The following is a 19,944-nucleotide window of genomic DNA, read 5'->3' on the forward strand; positions in this document are numbered from 1 at the left end:
AAAGACCAGAGAAATACTTAACAATTTTCGCCTAGCTCTTTTATTTTTTTTTAGCTTTTAATTGTATATCTGTCTTATTTTTGCACCAACAATCCTTTTTATAAGAATCCAATTTTTTTCATGACATAAAGAGGCAGATTAAAAATATTCCTGCACCAGCAGGTGGATCCTGTTCATTTTATTCCTTTTTTGGCTCGTCACCCACAGAAACCTTTACGAAGTGGAATAAACAATGGTTTTCTGACCCGGCACACAGGAACATATAGCGTCTTGTTTAAGCACCAAATTGTCCAATCTGTGTTCTGGACACTTGAGCAACAGCTGATAACAAACCCATGTCCTATGACATTACAGTCAAGTGACAAGTGGTGTGTATTCACACACACACACACACACAGGTAACACAGTACATGCTTTGTGTTTTGAACCCCAATGTAACTGCAACACAACACAGGACATAGAAGACATGTTTTGCAGGGAAACAGAGCTGCAGAAAAAGATGAGTTGATTGAAAAATCAACTTAGCAAAGTCAATTAAAGCATTTTGAATGACAAACAGCATATTTAAAATGTTTTGAATTATTGTCATTACTGTTGTAATAAAGCTATTAAAACATTATGCACTGAAAACAGATTCCTCCTGCAACAGCAGACTAGCACAAAGAGCCTATGGGGAATGATTTATATGGCCAGAATCTGTGTGCTTTTTTTTTTTTTTTTTTTTTGTGCCGGGAGAGGATATTTGTCTATTTACGGCTTCCTGGAGGAAACTGTGGGCTCAGTGTATGCTCTGCGTTTGTGTGTCAGGCACTGAGAATGAGCAAGAAATCATGTGAGTAAGTCAGTGAGTATGCAACGTGTTGAGCAGCTCAACTCTGTTTCGAAGCCTCCAGCCTGTAATAGAAGACTGAGGACTCAACAAATCTTGGACGAAAAGAAAGAGAAACCTAATTTTTTTTCCCGGACCTTGTTGTTGATCTTTTTTTTTTTTTTTAAATTTACTTTAGTTTTTTTTTTTTTTTTTTCGTTTTGTGTGGATGCTTGCCCCAAAGGATGTAATGTTGCAGGATCCTTCCGGATTTTGGACCATTTTTAAAAATATGGACTCAATACTTCTATTCAACTTTTGAATAGAAGTGTTTCCCTGCTGTTTTTTTTTCCCTCTCCACTTGTGGTATTTCCTGCTTTTATATGTTCTTCTGATTCCGTTTGTGCGTCCGGATGAGTGTGCTCCGCTGGCACCGGCTTTCTCAGCTCTGGAAGAACTGGATGTTCAACCAGGAGCCAGCAGAGGAGCAGAGCCAGGTCCCAGAAGCTCCAGTAAATGAAGGAGAGCCACTGAAAACTGAAGGGAACATACTGAAGAATCACAGCTTAGACTTTCAGAATGTAACGGAACTTAAAACCCAAAACCTGAAGTGTAACAACCAGAAATTGTTGGAAATACAAAGTGAAAACCAGAACTTGGGATGTACAAGTGTGACCCCAGTTCCTAGCATACAAAAGTCTGACCTGCTGAAGTGCAGCTGCTCCGAGCCATGGTCTCAGGTCTCAGACTGTGGGGATCAGTCTTACAGCTCTCCCCACACACCTGAGAGTTGTGACTGCGAGTCCTGTACAAGCTGCTGTTCTGAGGAGGGTGTTGACTCTGTATTGCAGGTGGATAACGGCAGCGAGGGCGACGACGGTTTTCTGCAGAGAGAGGGATCCCAACGGCGGTCCAGACGCCGCTTCAGGAGGGTCAACCCCAAAGGAGAGCGGGAGCTCATCACAGATGGGCAAGAACCTGCCGGCTACAGCACGGTAAGAGTAAAGCTAACCCTGGTATTTACATGTTGAATGTAGGTGAAATGTTGGTTCACCATAGAATTACACTTTTAATGTAAGACAAAGATACAACAGCTTCTGTGGTAAGAGCTTAGCTAAACACTTAACATTTGATGCCTTAGCTGGTTAGGTGTGTATGTTCAATAGGTAATAAGCTGTTTTCATCTTATCACACCCTGGATAGTTAATTATTTTAGCCTCAGCAGTGCCAAGTAATGGAAGCTGTTACATGTCCTCAATGATCAGCTCAGTCTCATCAAAGATGTGTGGTTCCTGGTAATTAGAACAGAAGAGGATTAAAGGGGTGGACAGCAGACAGAAAATGCTTGTGGACACTTGTGTTTATTGCACAGAGCTGCTGAACATGTGGTGACAGAGAAGTTTAACACCAGAAACAGAATGTCAGCCACATTTTTGATGAAGTTCAAAGTGCAAATTATTTTAGGAAGAAACAAACTGGGTCAGTCATGCATCCACTTGATGCTGAAGCAGTCACAGTCAGTCTAAGAACTGAATGTAGTTCTATGAAGTCGAGTTTCCCTCCATCTGATAAGATCGCTGCAGTCAGCAGTGTGTCAGTTACAGTTTTGACTAATCACAAGAAGCCACGCTTTGCCACACACTGTTACAAATGCACGCACACACACAGAGGCACACAAATGTCAGCTTAGCTCACACACACTTTTCCCAGTTCATGCAAAGCTCCCTTGGGCGTTACAAAGGGGCTTAATGGAGAGTGTCCTCCACCAACCCTACCTGCCTCTGTAGTCTCTTGGTGATTGTTCCACTTTTAAAATTACATTTCAAGCCTTCAGCATCTCTGGATCACACTGCTTTATTTTTCTGTGACTGCATTTATTACGTAAAGGCTAACCATTCTGATGCACTAGAGCAGCAGCACTCCAAGGACGCAGGACACAAAAAACAATTGGAATCATGTGAATGTTCTCGAAATCCAGAGAAATACTTTGGTTCAACATTGAACTGGAGCAAGATAAAGGGCAGGATGAGGTAGAGACACATCCGGCTCAAAAACATAGGGCTATGACATGTGTATTATCCTCATTAAGTGACTGGATGTGGTCACATGCTCACTTATCTTTTAATAAGTGACAGCATAGATTAGAAATATATATTGTTCAGCATGAAACCATCCCACTCTCTGTATGTCTGTGAGCTGAGTTTGCCTTGTCCCATTATGACTGTGTCTTGTGCTTTCCATTTTCATGTTCATGCTGGTGTCTCATCTCCAGGATTATGTCAACAACCAGGTAGGATGAAACGCAAAATAAAACTTTCTTCTCATGTATAGCTGTCTCTGTTCCATCCTGTCATCTTCCAGCATTTCCACATCGGGGGCTTTTCTGTTGATGTGACAGGTGTGTTTTTGTGTGTCTGTGTCTGTGTACGCGAATGTGAATGTGAATCACTTCTCATTCAGGCACCTGTTGTTTAGAAACATGCAGCGTTGGGGGAAAAGCAGGTCATTTTGAGGCTGCTGCACACATGAACACACTGCTGTCTGCTGACACTGTGGGTGGCAGATAGGACAGGGGGCAACTGTTGAATAAATAGATGCATGCTGAGAACAGCAACTGACTGGATAACAAATGACAGATGAAACATTAAGTTTTGCCGTTTAAACCTGAGGTATCCGGACAGGTTCAAGACCATTCGTGACAGTGTCATTTATAGCTAAAAAGGAAAATGGAAACCTGATTTACTTTGTGATTTGATGGTTTGAGAGGTTGCTCTCTGACCATGTGGTTAGCTGTAGTAGCAACAGTCAACTTCCCCACATTTCCTGTGTTGACAGAGGCAAAGACACACACACACAAACATCCCCATGTCTGACTTAATTCCGACTCTGTTGGTAGTTATGTAGACTGAATTTACAATTACAGTTAAGTGAAAAACAAGAGTAATGAGATGTTGTAGCACTGAACTGAGAAAACGTTTATTCTATAAAAAAGGAGTCCAACAGTACATGTAAGTGCATATTTTTTTTGTTTTTCTGTTCTGTGTGTGCATGTTAGGGGGTTGCCCATCTGTGGTGACATAACGGTAGAGTGAATGTTACACAACCTATAAATGTATACTGTACAGACGCCCACACACACACACACACACACACGTGCAAAGAGAGCTGTTTTTCTGGTGGTGGATCAGAAGATGTTGTTTAGTGACCTTATTGAACCATAATAACATCAGTAATCCATTATCACTGCCCTGGTCTCTCGCTCTCACTCTGTCTTCCTTAATGGCTTGGCCCAGAGTGAATGAATTTCCTGAAGCTATGAATAAAGAGGAGTCCAAAAAATGGTGCATAAAGAAAAATGAAACTAGTATATAGCACCTCTTATGTTATAAACAGAGAATGAAGGTTTTATCTACAGATGAGTCTATTGGGCCTACTGGATGCTTTGTCTCATGTTTCCACAGCAGGGAAGGACAAACTACTGTTTAGATCAAGTCTTACTTATTATTTTATTTTATATCTTTTATTATCTACTCTGACTCCTCCTATTGATCCAGAAACGTGATTCGTCTTCTAGCAGGACAGAGACGGGAGGTCTTCTTCTCTCATTCTCATAACAGACCACTGGGATTCACTAATGACTCATACTCTCTCTCTCTCTCTCACACACACACACAAACATACATATACACATTGCACAGCAAAGAAAAATACATGCACGTAGAGAGTCACTTTATTAAGACATCAGATGCTTCACTGGGTTACTGCCTTTCTCCCTCTGCACAGATAGATAGATGAACCCATCACCTCATTTGCCTTGCCGGGGAAACCTGCTCAAAGGGCTTTTACATTCAGGCACCCCAGGATCATTAATTTAACATGACGCAGGCTCAGCCATCTGCACAGGATAGTTCAGTATGCACAACCCTGGAATAAAAACAGTGATGTTATGCTGCTGGGTGACCCAAAATGTTTTAAGTTCAAAGTTTAATTTCAGTAACATGCCAGTAGCACACTGTGTGCCATGTGTATAGAGACATCCAGATGTTTACATATGTTGGGCTCACTTCAAAATTGCGATTTGTTTTCAGGGTTCGATTGTTGTTGTGCGAGGCTCTCGGTGTTAAAAGCATTTAGATTTGTCTCAGATGTTGCAGAGCATGAAGCAGCATCCTTTCTGTGTTCTGAAGCAATCAAGTGTCGGTACACACCGGAAACACCATGTCTGTGGTTGGTTAGCTTCCTGTGTCAGAATGAAAACGTCTGACGTGTGGTTCTTCTTTTTCCACCGGAACTTCAATATGTGTTTTCTTGTTCTGGGGGACACACATGGATCAAGTGTGAAAACGTGTTTGCCAGCATGTTACTTTTTCTGGATCTGACATTTGTGCAGAGGAGGGATAGTCCATCTGCTGGACTACAGTTATGTGTATTTCTCACTGTTTTAATGGAAGTAAAAGCTCTGGACAGTGTGTGATAAAGTAAAAAGGTATCCTGATGTGTCTTTAGCTTAAAACTATTATACCAGGTTCTGTTCAGGGATCTGTTAGCAATGACTGTACCTCAATGATGTTGTCTGTGGTAGTATCACTTTAGTTCAATTTGATGAGCTGGACGTGCAGTGACATTACTCAGGTTACCCTAACGTCACTGCTTACAGTCAGGTTAAATCTAAGGTTGCACTGATCATGCATTGCACAAGTCATAGGTGTGACTCATGCAAATGCTTTGTCATAGTGGTGTCAACCTGGTGTGTAAAGTGATGACAAAAGTCCCCTGCATCATCTTTCGATCTCCACTCAGGTTTGAAGGTCGCCAGAATGGGCTGATGGGAAGATGCACTTGCTTTGCCTCGCTCTTGCACTTTTGCTGGTATAGCTCACTCAAATAAACAGGCTGGTCGTGACCATGACTGGGAAATCTGTGGAGCATCAGCCACTGTGGCTTGTTGCTTTCTTGAAAAAATACATTTGTGTGTTGATTGTGTTGGACTCAGCTCACTGGTACCAGTCAGTTTTATGGGGTTTTGCTTGGCATCATGTAACCAAGTTGTTAAGATTCCCATTGGCTTTGTTGCCTGGTTTTGTTTTCATTGTCATTAGTATGTGTGTGAGTGCAGAAACATTCTGGGTTTATGTTTTAAAGCCCCATGGTCCTCTAATGCATACAGTCCATTCCTCAGCTCATCTGGTCTCATTCTATCAGGTGGGGCCAGAGAAGCCCTGAGGGCCTCCTGCCCGCTCTGCCACCGCTAGACCGAGCAGGGCCCCAGGGAGAGACGGAGAGCCAGGAATAAGTGGGAAGGAAAGGAATAAGATAAATGGTGTTAGTCACGATAAGTAGTTTGTCAATGCTGTGGCCATTATAAGTCTGACTGACTCAGATTGTGTCAAGTGACTGTTCAGACTGTATTCATTATCTAATCAAGTACCAACTAATAGACTAGTTGACCTTAATCTGTGATCAGGTGAATCAACAACATGAGTGGCAGTAACAGGAGACATGAATAAGCTATCATTCAAAGGGTGCCGTGATGAGCTCATACATCAGGGTGATACTGTATAATGTCCTAGACAGTGAGATATAAAAGTCACAGATTGTAGCAGTATTGATCAGCAGCTGTATTAAACTCTTCAGAAATCTGAAGGTTATTGTTTGCTACAGGGCAGGTGAGGTTGGGCTTATTGAGCTTAAATGGTATTTTTGTTGGTGTGTTGTCATCCAGCTGTTTCATATCTGCAATAACAAAAAGACTTGAAAATGATGTGACTTAAAAGTGTATTAAAGAGACAGAAAATATGACTTTCCTCATATACATGAAACAAACATACAAGAATTAAGGAAATGGGAAAGATAAACCTGTTCTGATTCAGGAAGCAAACAATGTCTTGGCAATGCCACTTTTTTTGATCTAGAATTTTCCCCTTTTGTTATTGCCTTTCCTGTTTTGCCTTTCACTCTCCATTGTCTAGTGAAGCAGAGATGCCATGAGAATAACCTTTTAAAAAATCAAAGAGGAAATAATAGAGAAGGACATGCAGAAGGACAGAGTGAAGGTGGCTGACAGAATGGAAAGAGGCGAGAAGAAATGGGAGCTATAGATTTATTATGAAAGAAAGAGAGACAAAGCAGTGGAGAAAATGATAAAGACAGCAGTGAGAAGTTCTAAAACCAATAAAGAGTTAGCTGAGGTGGAGGAGAAAGGAAGCTGAAATGAAACTGAAAAAAAAAGGTTGATAGGTAATGAAACAGTGGGCGGTTGTGCTGCAGAGGAAGGAGTAGAGAGTTGTAGGGATGGAAAGATGGGGCAGAAAGGTGAAGGTTGTGGGAAGGTCAGGTGGGAATATAAAGTAATGGGAAGCAGGAAGGATGGAATAATAGAAAGGCAGGGTCAAAAGGGGTTAAAAAAGAAGAGTGAGGGATGGAGGAGAAGGAAACAGACTAATGGACTTATCTTGACTTAATACTACACATGCACCTAATAGTACATGTGGTATTATCTAAGCTTGCTCTGATTGTAGTTCTTTAACAAGCTCTAAAACATTTGAAGTTCATTTGGTTTCCTCTCCCTGCCTCAGCCAAAGTCCATGGTCTGAACATTGTAATTATATGTGAAAGAATAAAAAGTTACCTGCAGCTTAACCCAAGCCAGAAATGGATAGAGATGCTTAGATAGATGCTGTGTTGTTTTATAACACTTCGGTACTTAACATTGGTATGAGTCTACTACGGCGTGGAGCAAACAAGAAATAGGGAAAAGCTACAGATCAGATTGTGAGCAACAAGTAGAAAAAACAAAACAAAGCTAAGAAGACCAAAATATTTTTCTTCCAAGCAGCTGGTAGGGTCTGGTTCGGAGACCACGTGCCGATCAGTGACTTGTTTACTTCCTCAAATTGTGTGTCAAGTTCTAAATACTCAACTGCGCCTCAGACCGATACCTTCAAATAACCAGCAAACCTCAGACCTCGGTCGTCCTGCTGCTGGACTCCTGCTGCATTCAAGGCCCATGCCCAAAGCCCACATTGACTTAGAGTCTTAAACTTTCTTTAAGCTGCAGCTCAGTTATTTAACTGAGTTTGTAATGCCGTGTGCAAAACTGCTTGTGTTGCCTTATCTCTCTCACGGCCAGGATTCAGGATTCATTGGCAATGTAAGGACTTTGTGTTGTAAGAGTTTAAATTTAGTCTTAAACTTCATTCTTAAAATTGACTTTCGGGACGTGCTGACATGCTGGTAGTGTGTGTAGAGTACAGTAGGCTGGGCAGCACAATGTTCCAGAGGGGTACTATCTGTGGCTGTTGCAGCTAATTTTAGGGATTACATCAGCAGCACTAAGATGAAAACCTTGTTGAACTCCCTCTCCATATTCCTGTCTGCTGCTTCTCTCCTCCTCCTCCTCTCACTCCTCCTCTCTTTCCTCCTCCTGTCCCTCCTCTTACCTCTGTCCTTTATCCTCCCATCATCTTCCCTCCCAGCTATTTCCCTCTGTCTAACCTTCACCCTCCCTGTTTTGGGCCCTTTGCCTAATATTTGATGTTTTTCTATGAAATATGCACAGACATACAGACACAGCATGCATACATTAGTCTACATTCATGTTGTTACACTTCCAGGCTGTGTTTTGCTTCCTGTTTCTCCTTAATTGCAATTATAAATTATTCTTTAGAAACCTAAGACAATCCAAAAACCACAGGTTTCACATCCAATCAAAGTTTACTTCAGAAAAATTCTCTCTGGTTCATTAACTAACTAGCTAAAGGACTATTTAGCGTGCCCACAGTTCACTGCACTTAAATGAGTGGGTGTTGTGCAAAATCAAATGCAACCTATATCCTTAAGACAAACAAAGCTTTACACTTCCTCCTTTACCTCTTCTTCACCTCGTGAAATCCTGCTGGCAGCTCTTTCCCTTCTTGTCACCCCACCCCTGTTTCCTTCTGTTTGTCTAAATTTTTCATCCTCTCTTTACTTTTTTTCTCTCTCTTGCGTGCTCATTTCTGACTCACTGTCTCTTCTTATTCACTTTCAGTATGTCTCTCTCTGCTCCCTACCCTCATCTGCTCTCGTACTGTTTATGAATACCGACTCTATGACTTTATACGACTTTACGTTCACAACGCAATTAAAGGTCAAAACTAAGATGGTAACTAGTTACGAGTTTGATTCCAGTGTGCTGGGGTAAATAGATTTTTCACTGTTATCCATCATAATAATTTAATTTTGTCATCTCCTGTTTACGCGTATGTTTTTGTGTCTCTGGCTCTTCTGGCCTTGAATCTTTCTTTCCGTCTCTCTGTCGGGATCAGTCGGAAAGGGAAGGGCCGGTCTAAATGGCAGGAATTCCTGTCTTGTCCTTCAGACACACACACTCCCACAAACCCGTATGATCAGATGCCTGCACATTCACATAGTTAAATGAGCATATTTATGTGTATCGTTTTGTGTGAGCAGGACTAAACTGCTCTTTGTTTACTGGTCTACTGTACACAGGAAGCCAGCACATTATACTTGGCTTCAAAAAGTGTTACCTCTATTTGCTGAAAGACCATAAGCATCTACTCCCTGACGTGAGCTGACCTTGTAATGCTGCCAGAAGGCAAAGCATCATACAACTAGGATTTTTGGTAAAGTGCTTGGCTAAAACAGCTTCTGTCAATACATCAGCTTTGGCTTTGAAAAGTGAGATGGTTGTTTTTTTTACATTGCATGGGGATCAGAGTGACTTCGACAAGGGCCAAATATTGATTCCTAGGGTCGTGTCTAAAACGGCAGGTGTTGTGTGGTGTTGCTGGTGTGTGTGTGTGTGTATGTATGTATGTATGTATGTATGTATATATATATATATATATACATATACATATATACACAGTGGACTACCAAACGTCACGCAATATGTGGTTTTAATGTTGTGTGTTGTGGCTGGTTAGTGTTAGTGTGTGCATCTCACATCATTAGCTGTGATGTAAAAGAGACGCCGTCAGACTCGGGCTGTTTATGGAAATTACAGAATAGGCATTCGAAAAATAGAGACTGAAGAACTCAGCACTTCTCTGTGGTTTTCTGTGTGCAGGCACATCTGTGTGTTACACCATAAAGAGACTTTAGTCAGCTGACTCGTTTTAATTAGCCTGACAGAGCAGATTAGCTGTGACCAGTAGCCAGACACACACACATTTGCACAGTTATCTTTGTGCATTCCTCAGATTCTTAACCATCACAACTAAATATCCAGCCCCAACCATTACTACACCTAATTCTAACCTAGTTTAGTGAGGACTCACTGTAGGTGACAAAAGAGAGACAAGGCCCTCTCAGAAATCACTGAAACCATGCCATGCCTTGGTGAGCTGCACACACACGCACGGGATGCTATGTGTTTGTCTAGTTACAGTAACTGTGTCTGTCTGTCTGCTTGCAGTTTTGACACTTCCTATTTCCTGCCGTTGACGGATGCATTTGTCCTTTTGAAAATGCATTTTAATTTTTCTTACATTTTCTGGTTAAAAATGCAAGTTTCAGACCTCGGTATTTGATTTTCTTATTGTCTCTTTTTATTTGTGGTTCTCACCTCGTCTTGCTTGGCTTAACCCGACACATGCACACAAACACAGAGTCGCAGACAGTCTGTTCCAGGAAGTGTTTCCTGTATGACGTGTGTCCTGCTCTGTATTTTGCAGACAGATACACCACACCATGTTCTGATTAACAGTAAAGGGTCCTGAGAGACACAAGATGTGACACTTTACTCCTATAAACTTTGAATCCACATTATGGTGTGCTGGTGCATATTACTATGCAGAGTTCTGTTCATAATCAGTATAAAACCTGGATTTGTCTTAAAAGTTTGACTTTAATTCCCCTCAGTCCTCCTCTCAAATGGAAATTACTTCAGACAAATCCTGCATGACTGCTTCAATACAACGATGTGTGGAGATATTCTCTTCATCAGGCATTTATTAGTGTTATATTAGCTTTATCCATACTTTTCTTTTTATATAAACCCAGCAGATAGTGGCATCTTTAGTCAGGAGATGCTATGATGTAGCTGATTTTGCCATTGTGATCATTGCTTTGTTCTGTAACTGTACGTAGAGTAGATCAAGTGAGAGCAGCCATGTTCACAGAGATAATAGTTTGGATATAATGTTAAAACTTTATGTATCAGCGTTTAACCACTGTTTTATATTGTATAGCAATGATGGCAGTGGTTTGTGGTTTGTTGTTATATGAAGACACAGCGTTTGTCACTACCAGAAATGTAAAACTTGCAACTGAAGTTTTGTTTTCTAGACTTGCATGGTCTTTAAAATAGGATCAGTCGAAAAAGCAGAACATTCATTTATATGAACAAGTTTTAGTTTGTTACATAATAAGTCGTTTTTACTTATTCTGTGTTATTTGTTGCATATTAATATATAAAAATCTGGTTATCGTTTAGACCCGTTTGTCCAGAACTTGACTTCTGAACTGCCTCTCAGTTTTGATTATGGGGAGTGATTTTTATTTAAAGCTTTTCTCTCATAGTCAGCTTTTGTTAGATTTCTTTAAGAAAGCAAGCACAGCAGCTGTCTGCGTGTGAGTTTGTGTTTATTAGGGCTGTGGCTTTGACAGCAAGGCAAGAGAATGATGTAGTGCTGCGCACACTGGTATGCAAGAGGGAAAAGGCTGCAGCTAGTACACACTAAGACTTACATACACATTCACACAGAGACGGTACTGGATGTGCACACTCACTCTCACTCCCTTCGGTGGAAGGATCGGGGTTAAGCTGTGTGCATATCCTCAATTTATGGTTCTCTTTCCTGTGTCCATCTCTGTCTATTTCTACCTCTCTGTTTTTCAGCCTGTCTCTCTTGTGTACATAACACTCCTCTGAAGGCAGGGCTCCATGTGCTTGCATCTGATTGGCTGTGGAGTAAAAAGATGATGTCATTTCTAGTCGGGAGGTGTGTATCCTTTTCACATACACACACACACGGGCGAGAGAATTGAGGGTAGAGATCCTGGTTCATAGCAGGCAGCACACAGAGAGTAAAAATGGGAGCAGTTTGAGAGAATGAGATGGATACTGTAGATGGAAAAATAATAAGAGGGCAGGTTAAAAAAGGACGCAGCTAATATAAGGCAAACAGGTGGGAGAGACAGATTCTGCACAATGAGCACTTTAAGGGAGCAAGGGAGGAACAATAGTTAGAGACGGGGGGAAAAAAATGCAGTCTAAGAGGGAGGGAGGTCAGAAAGAGAGAAGGGGAGAGGGTAAGAAAGATCCAGCCCTCTCTGAAGTCTGGTAATGGGAGCTGACATCTTTCCTCTGCTGGAGGAAAATCAGCCATTCAAACAAACAGACAGCTTCTATTGTTTGTGCTTCTGATTCATCCCTATATATTCATCCCAGTAAAAAGGCCGGCTGATGCAAGAGGAAGAGAAGGGGAAAAAAAAAGAAAGGAAGGAGAAAATAAAACAACCATTTGCACCAAAATTAAAATGAACTTAGAACTAAAACTATTTGAATCTTTACATTTACGCTGTTATTTGAGAGGTTGTGACTCATTAGCATGCACGCAGCTCAAACTCTTAAGTACAGCCAAGGGAAAAACATGCAGTTGCTGCATCAAAGCAGTAGATAACACATTTCTTTAGAGAAGTCATTATTGCACTAAAAAAGAGGCGACGTAATTAGTGTATTACTGTATAATTGTACATGCTGTCACGCCTCTGAATACATCGTTCATAGAGGCTGTGCTAATGTAATGAGAATAAATTGTACCATGATGTTGGAATTCTTCTTTGACATCAGTGCCCTTTTTTCTTAGAAGATGTGTTTGTATCTCAAGCAAAGCAACACAAAGAAACATATAAATCAGTGTTTCAGATCATGAGGTTTTATTATTTGTTGGTGCTGAGTTTCTGCTTCATTTGCTCTCATAAAAGGGCTGTGATTCCCATTGAGCATCCACTTTTAGTTATCAGAGTTGCATATAACTGCTCTTTCCACATGCATCTCGTGTGTATTTTAGGGCTTTTTGCATATTGATTTAGGATATTTTTCTGTCTAACTTTCTTGAGCGGTATCCCACGTCTCATTCTTCATGTGTGAGACGTCACACTGTTAGAACCTTCTAATAGTTTCCAGCTGCAGACTCTTCAGCCTAATGCCTTTATCAACTCAGTATTTTTCTCAGCAGTGTTACAGAGATTTATCTGTGACTGTAATGTGCCTTTCTTATCTGTCAAATCCCGTCGACTGTGTCACGCATCTTTCAGACGGAGGCTTTTGAAGGGGGAAAACCCATTATCAGCTTGGGCTATTATGTTGTGTGTTCACATTTGCCGACAAACACTGAGTGTCTGTGCTTGTATCTGATAGGGGCTCTGTGATTTATGCTTTCCCCCCTTTTTTTGCAGCATGGTCACAAAAGGGAGGGGAATGCTTCATTATACCCAACTTTATGTCACCAGCAGGTCAATAAAGATGCTCTGTCTTTTTTTTTTTTTTTTTTTTCCTCTCTGTCTCTCCCATTCTCTCTCTCTCTCTTATCCACATCTGCTCAACAGCCAATTCATCTAATGCAGTTTCCTCCGCTTGCTGTCGTTTCGTCCACGCTACCTCCCATCCCCTCTCTCTTGCTTGCACACTCTCGCTCTCTCGCTGCACAGGTGATGTCATTCTTTTTCAGCTGGATTCTCCTCCCTTCTCCCTCCTCCCTTGCGCTCACTCTCTCCTCCGTTTCCCATTAGCGGCTGGCTCTCCACAGCACAGCATCCTATCCACGGTAGCTTCTCTCCGAGGGTGGGAGGGGGAGGAGAAATGCCGGCGTAAGGTGTGAGCGCTCACCAGGGATGAGAGCTTGAAGCTGGGGTACAGGAGCAGGATCACTGTCCCCTGTCATGGAGCTGCACCACTGGGCACACATGCACTGCTGAAGCTCTGTAGAGATAGAGAGTTGTAAAGAGACAGAGAAAGGAGTTTGACAGCTGTAGACAAAGAGTGAGGAGAGCTGCAGGCAAGTGATCCAGGCTTTGGGGAGTGAGAGGGGACTGTTTGGATGACTTTAAGCCAGGAAAGAGGCTTCTTCCCAGGGGGCTGCAGATACACAGACAAGCGCGTCTTTTTGTCCAGCACTCTCATCCGCTGAGGAAAGAAGCCTCTGCTTCTTTCATGAAGGAAAGTGACTCAAGAAGAAGATGAAATAAAAGACTCAATGAGTTCCTACGTGTAACTTGAACTTGGATGTTAAGTTGGATGGCTCTGTCATTTTTTACCATGCAAACTGCTTCTGTTTGGGATTAGTTTTAAATATTCTGTAGATACCCAGTACTGAAGGTGTGAAGGAGTGTTTTAAGCTTCTCCGTTGCTGTTCCTGTACATGCAACGGTAGAAGAGAGAAAGCTTAAAATATAAATGGATCTACTTCGGCTTTAAATCTCCTTTTTGTGACATCTGACAGTGATCCAGCCAAATCAACTCCTGGACTATTCTCTTCTTGCAGCAGTAGCATCAAGGCCTTGCCCTCCTCTTTCACTTATTTATTTTATTTTTTTCTTTTTTCTTCATCTCTTGGTGAACGAGGGGAAACTTCCCCTCGCTGGCACCCTCCCTCCTGTGGAAATGGCTTTCCTAGTCCGTTGCTATGCCAACTGCTTGCAGCCGTGGTCCTCCAAAGTAAGCGATGTCGTAATCCCTTTTCTGGCCAGTGCCTCTGGCTTAGGATGCTGCTGCCTCTGCGTGCGTGTGTGCGTGAGCGAGTGTGTGTATGTGTGTGAATGAGTGAGATGTTACTGAGAGAGAGAGAGAGAGATAGGGTGGGGATGAGAGATAATGAGCTTGATTTATATGCACATGATGAATGTTTATTGTGTCTGTTTAGAGATGCCTGCATGTGTTTCTTCTTCCTTTCATTTGAATTTTAACTGAATTTATTCATGGAAAATACTGAAATTCACAACTGCTGCTCCCATGCCAAAGCCTTTTTCACTTCATAAAAACTAAAACTAAATCAGCTGCACTGTGGATTAACCAAAAAGACAGGGTAAATAGGGTAAACCTGATGGTAGTCTACACAACACTGAGCTTTGACATGAAAGAGATTTTCCTATGGCTCTCTGCAAGAGCGTTTTTCTTATTCCTTCTAGCAGCAATAAAACACAGTTACTCTCCGAAGAACAAATAGATTTTAGGGTTTTGAAGAAATTTGGAATCCCCAGTGCTGTACATGTTTTTTTTTTTTTTTTTTTAACTTGTTTACTTTTTGGAGGAGAGCAAATGTCACAGATGTGAATAAGGTTGCACTATTTATAGAGTATACATTAATATTCATTTATGACGTAGATGAGCTCTAGTGAGATAATTTAGTATAGTTCCTGGTCTGAAGAATAATGTGCTAGCAAAACCAAGATTACCAATGGTTGTTTTTGCAATTGTTCTTTGTTTTTCTTTATTCCTGTCAGTGTGAATGTAATCTGATCTGATCTGGGCTGGTGTTGTTCTGTACCAGTTCGCTGTCCTAGTTTTAGATGCTCTGAATAATCCACCAGAGTGAGCCTCTGATGAACATCTTGATGGTGCAAGGAAAGGAAGTGCTGTGCATGAAATACAAGTTGTGTTTATGGTTCTTGTTTTGTTGTTTGTTGTTCTTCTTAAGATTCACACTAATGGATAAAACAATCAGCTGTGTGGCAACGACTCAGGATCCCTCTGGTCTACTGACTCATTGGTTTTTCAAACAAGAATGTCTGTCAGATAGATCCCCATGTGTCTGTGTCCTTGGGAGCATTTTTGGGGGCTGAAAGCCACAGAGATGTTTGTCTTCATTGTGTGTCTGTGTGCGATGACTGATAATTAGGTCCCTGGAGATGAAAGGGGATAAAGCATGATGTTGAGCCTAAAATAACACAGTAATCTGCCACAAGCAGTCACAGAACAAGGTCTTAAGTACATTATTACTCGTCTTTATTGGTCTCCATCACTTGGGTGATCCATGACTTGCATATTGTCTTAATGTCACGGCTGCCAAGTGTAAATTCATTCGTAAATGAGAGTTTTAAATTATATTTCACTGTGGATCATCAATGCTGCCTTGTAAACACCATCTCTAGGCCAATAATGATTTTTGAGTGATCAGAGTTATATTTTATACACAAACACATTCCTTAAAAGTACATAAGAGTACCTTACATTTCATTATTGCAACTGTGATATGGACTGAGCAGGATATTTGACTCATTTCACTAATTTTGACTGTCAATTTGTTTTGACTCTTTAGCCCAAAAACTGTCCAGAAATAGTGAAAAATGTCTCTAAGGTGTTAAAGTTGATGTCTGGTTCTCTCCAATTACTATTTCAAACATTTAGTTGTTATTTTACCATCACATCAGGCAGAAACAGCTGAGAAATCAAAATCGGGGATTATTTGTTGTTTTATTGAAAAATAAATGTAACGATTATATCAGTCAACTAAATCATTAATCGGCTAATCATTAAGTAATGAAGACAAGGTTTCACATTTTTGTACCAATGCTTTTTATCAGTATAGAGGCACACCAGTATAGAGGTAATAATATAGAGGTACCAGCTGGTTTGTCGGTGTAGAAACTTATCCCCACTCCAGTTGCTGTGACTCAGAGCAGGTGTTGTTTGATTTCCAACCTTAAGGCTTCTGTTCAGCTTCTGATCATCACTAGATTGGGTTTTGTTTAATTAGATATTTACTCATCAGCATTTTTAGCATTAATTAGTGAGTTTACTCCTGATAATAGCACTACTGGCCCAAAGCATATATGCTTTAGGAGTCTGGCTAATTTGTCCTGAGTCTAGAGCTACTGAGGTTTCATCCAGCGTGGCCTGTTTGAAGTTCATAGTTAATTGGTCGGTGTCTGTGATGAGCCCACCTTTTGCAAAGGTTAATTAAGTTTCCCTTTTCCTCTCATTAGGTAACGTGTGCTCTGTCTGGAGGTACAGCACCAATCAAAAACACTGCAGTCACGTTAGAGCAAAGAGAAGCAAAGTGGAGAACAGGGAGAATGTAGGTGGTCTGTGAAGGGATTTAAATCCTCTGGAAAGGTCTTGTGATTTCATTCACTTGGATCTTGAGGAAGGAAGGGATAAGGAAAGGAAGAAAGATAAAGAGAAATCTGGCAGCGTGATTTCAAATTTGAAGGAGGAGAAAGACAGAAATTGAGAGAAAAGAATGAGAAGACAGAAAGAAAAAAAAAACATCAGTGAATAAGAGAAAGGCTCTGAAGACATGTTTTTTATTCCACAAGAGGTTTTCACAATTTTATCATTGACTGCCTTCTCAGAATAGCAGCCAATTATTTTCTCTAGAAGTCAGTCTCTTTTGATAGTTTTGGCTGGTTTGCACTGGCTGGGATTGGTTGATATTCTTAACCGCAGTAATCTCGAATTCACCACAATGATTCACCACCCTGTTCAGCATCACTGTGGTTTATTGCAGCTTTGCACTGAATAAATCTGAGGTTTAATTAGCCTAAATGCAATTATGATGTGAAAATTGAACTACCTGACTTACTAAGCAGATCCAAGAGACAAAAAGTAGCTATTGGTGCAGGCCATTGTTTGATTCATATGAATCACTTAGTTTTACTTCTCTACAGGGATTCTGCAGCTGCCAACAGGCTTTTACAGTCTTTTCTACAGCCTTGTTTACTGCACAGTTGGAGAAGAACTCTCTGAACCGAGCTACTATGGGACGTAAATAGTTTATTTTGCCATTTAGGCAGTTTTGTTCTATACTGTTCTAAACTGCAGCTCCAATCAAATAGCATGCCATACTCTCTTGTTCTAATTTTTGATGTCGGAGCATAGTTATTGAAATATTGACTGTGTGGCTGGAAATTTGGCAACAGAAGATAGTGAAATGTAGGCCAGTGGAGCTGCTCTGTGGGACCAGTAGGGCTTCTTTTCTGACGCACTGAGCAGCTATGAGGGCTAGATGTATTTACAGCTCTTCTAAACAACATGGACTTTAAAAGAACGGTCTCACTTTAGAGCAGTCAGTCAGTTAGTTGCTTTCTTTAGGAAGCATTAAACATCTTGGTTACATTTTTAGTGGTATCGTGTGTTTATGGGTGAACTGTCCCTTTAAATCACATCCTGCGTATCCCGGAGGAGCACAACCTCACATCCCCCTGCTGCTGAAAGACTTGTCAAAATGTTCTGCTGAACTGTCGGACTCTCCCTGCTGCCTACATGGGCCCTGTTCTGTGCTGAACTTTCCGATCTACCTCTCACCCGTTTGTGTCTCACCCGGTTTTAACTTTTAACTTACCCTTTTTCTCTTCCCACAGTTTTTTAGTGAGAAATTCCTGCTTTTTTTCCCCATCTTTCCTTCTTATCTGTTTTTAGTAAGGGGCTCTTCCATACTGCACTACTTGTTCCTGTCTTTTTCTACCCTCCCTCTCTTTCCCCATCTATTATTTAAGCATTGGTAATGGGGCTTGTTGTTGTTGCTGTTGGCCTGATGCTGCTGTTGTTTCTGCCCTGCTGAGCTGTATTCTGACTCGTCTGCTGCTTCCCATCTTATAAATCACACCAACACCTTCTAAAACCACCTGCATCCTCACATTTCCAGCCTTTGCCCCCTGTTACTTATTGCAGATTTATTTTTCATTCCTTTCTCTGTACCTTGGCAGTGTTGTGGTATAACAATGAGTTTGAAGTTACATATTAAAAACTGGTTTAAGGTTGAGGGTTTTGCATTAGTGGCAGTGGTTCCAAATAGCAGCTACAGGTTGACTGAATGTTTGACCTTACCTGCTCATACTTTTCTTTAATGCAGACTTTAGAAGTACTGAGCTTTGCCACAAAGATACTATGGAAGAAGTCAAATTGACTTTTGTGATTTGTTGGAAAAATGATTTGGAGTTAGTTTTTTGAGAAAATGGATAGTGTGTGTAGACTCCAGCAGATCCCCGTGACCCTGGTTAAGGAATAAGCGGGTATAGAAAATGGATGGAGGATGGATGGATGGATAGTGTGTGTTTTTACTTTAGAGGTACTTCAGGTTCAGTTCAATGTGAGATAGCGGAAACAAATCTATGTGATTTATAGGTGCAATTTGTTTCCCAGCATCACTCATTTCTACCGAGATAAACTTTTGCTTGGAAAAACAGGAATATCATGCTTGGCTGATAGGAAGATTTGAGTTGGAAACAAGCACATAACTGAGATTGAAAATAAATGTAATAATCCCACACCCTCATCTAGCTGCAGACTTTCCTGGCAGAGTGCAGCAGACCAAGACTCCGGTTGACCCAGGCTGCTGTCTTTGCCTCCCTCAGCAATCGATGGACCTTGCTGAACATTGGCATAATCAATTTGTATGGACTCATGCTATGTTGAATAGTAATGGGGATATGTAGGCATTGGTAGGAGAGAAACACAGTGGGATGATGGATTTAGTGCCAGTGCAGGAAGGGCAAAGGAATGCAGGTCAGACAGATGGACGAGCAGACAGACAAGGCGTCTGGCATATTTAAATAAGGACCAGTCTTCCCTCGGAGCATCCTAAGAGAAACACAGTGCAGAGTAGTGCACGTCAGAACCGCTTAAATTAATAGTTGGATTCTGACGAGTAATTTAACAGAACAAATTAGATTTTGAACTAGGGAGGAAATTTAAAATTAGACAAAAAGAGAAGCATCGGTTCTTTACTGGCCAATGTCATCAGGCTCTGTTTAAACAGCTACACACTGGTTTTGATTTAGGCTCCAGTTACTGGCCTACCATTTATCGTCAGGTCAGATAGGATAGTTAGGTACATTAAACTGTTGAACCTCTATTGAGTGGAATAAGGAGATGAATTATTCTTCTGTACAGCCTATCGACCCTTTTTTTTTTTTCTTCTTCATGCCCAGGCAGTGCAGGTACATACAGTGCAGCACACAATCTATCTATCTATTCTATCTAATCTATCTCTATACTGAATGACATGAAACTACACTTTATTTAAACAAATACATGTTAAAATGTCAATCAGGATAAAGATGATGCTTTATAATATGGTTTCAGTTCGAAGATTAAATTAAATGATTGTTGGGACTTAACTAAACCCATGTGCATGAAACTACGAACAGAACAGAAACAGAACATGCAAATTAGTTCTTGTAATAACTAA

The 19,944-nt window shown here is 41.0% G+C and overlaps 1 protein-coding gene across 4 annotated transcripts in view; it reads left to right on the forward strand.

The window, feature by feature from the left end:
• The window catches only part of rapgef6 (Rap guanine nucleotide exchange factor (GEF) 6), a 117,338-nt gene that overhangs the window by 41,733 nt on the left and 55,661 nt on the right, over positions 1-19,944 (forward strand). For 2 of the 4 annotated variants that reach the window (XM_026328026.2, XM_026328027.2), the window contains 2 exons: positions 1,660-1,803; positions 3,081-3,098. In XM_026328026.2, coding sequence (XP_026183811.1) covers positions 1,660-1,803; positions 3,081-3,098 — 162 coding nt within the window. Of the gene's footprint in view, positions 1-1,089; positions 1,804-3,080; positions 3,099-19,944 lie in introns of those variants that run through there. The other 2 variants (XM_026328024.2, XM_026328025.2) reach the window with 2 other exon arrangements.

Source organism: Mastacembelus armatus, chromosome 14, assembly GCF_900324485.2.
Source record: "Mastacembelus armatus chromosome 14, fMasArm1.2, whole genome shotgun sequence".
NCBI classification, from domain to species: Eukaryota; Metazoa; Chordata; class Actinopteri; order Synbranchiformes; family Mastacembelidae; genus Mastacembelus; species Mastacembelus armatus.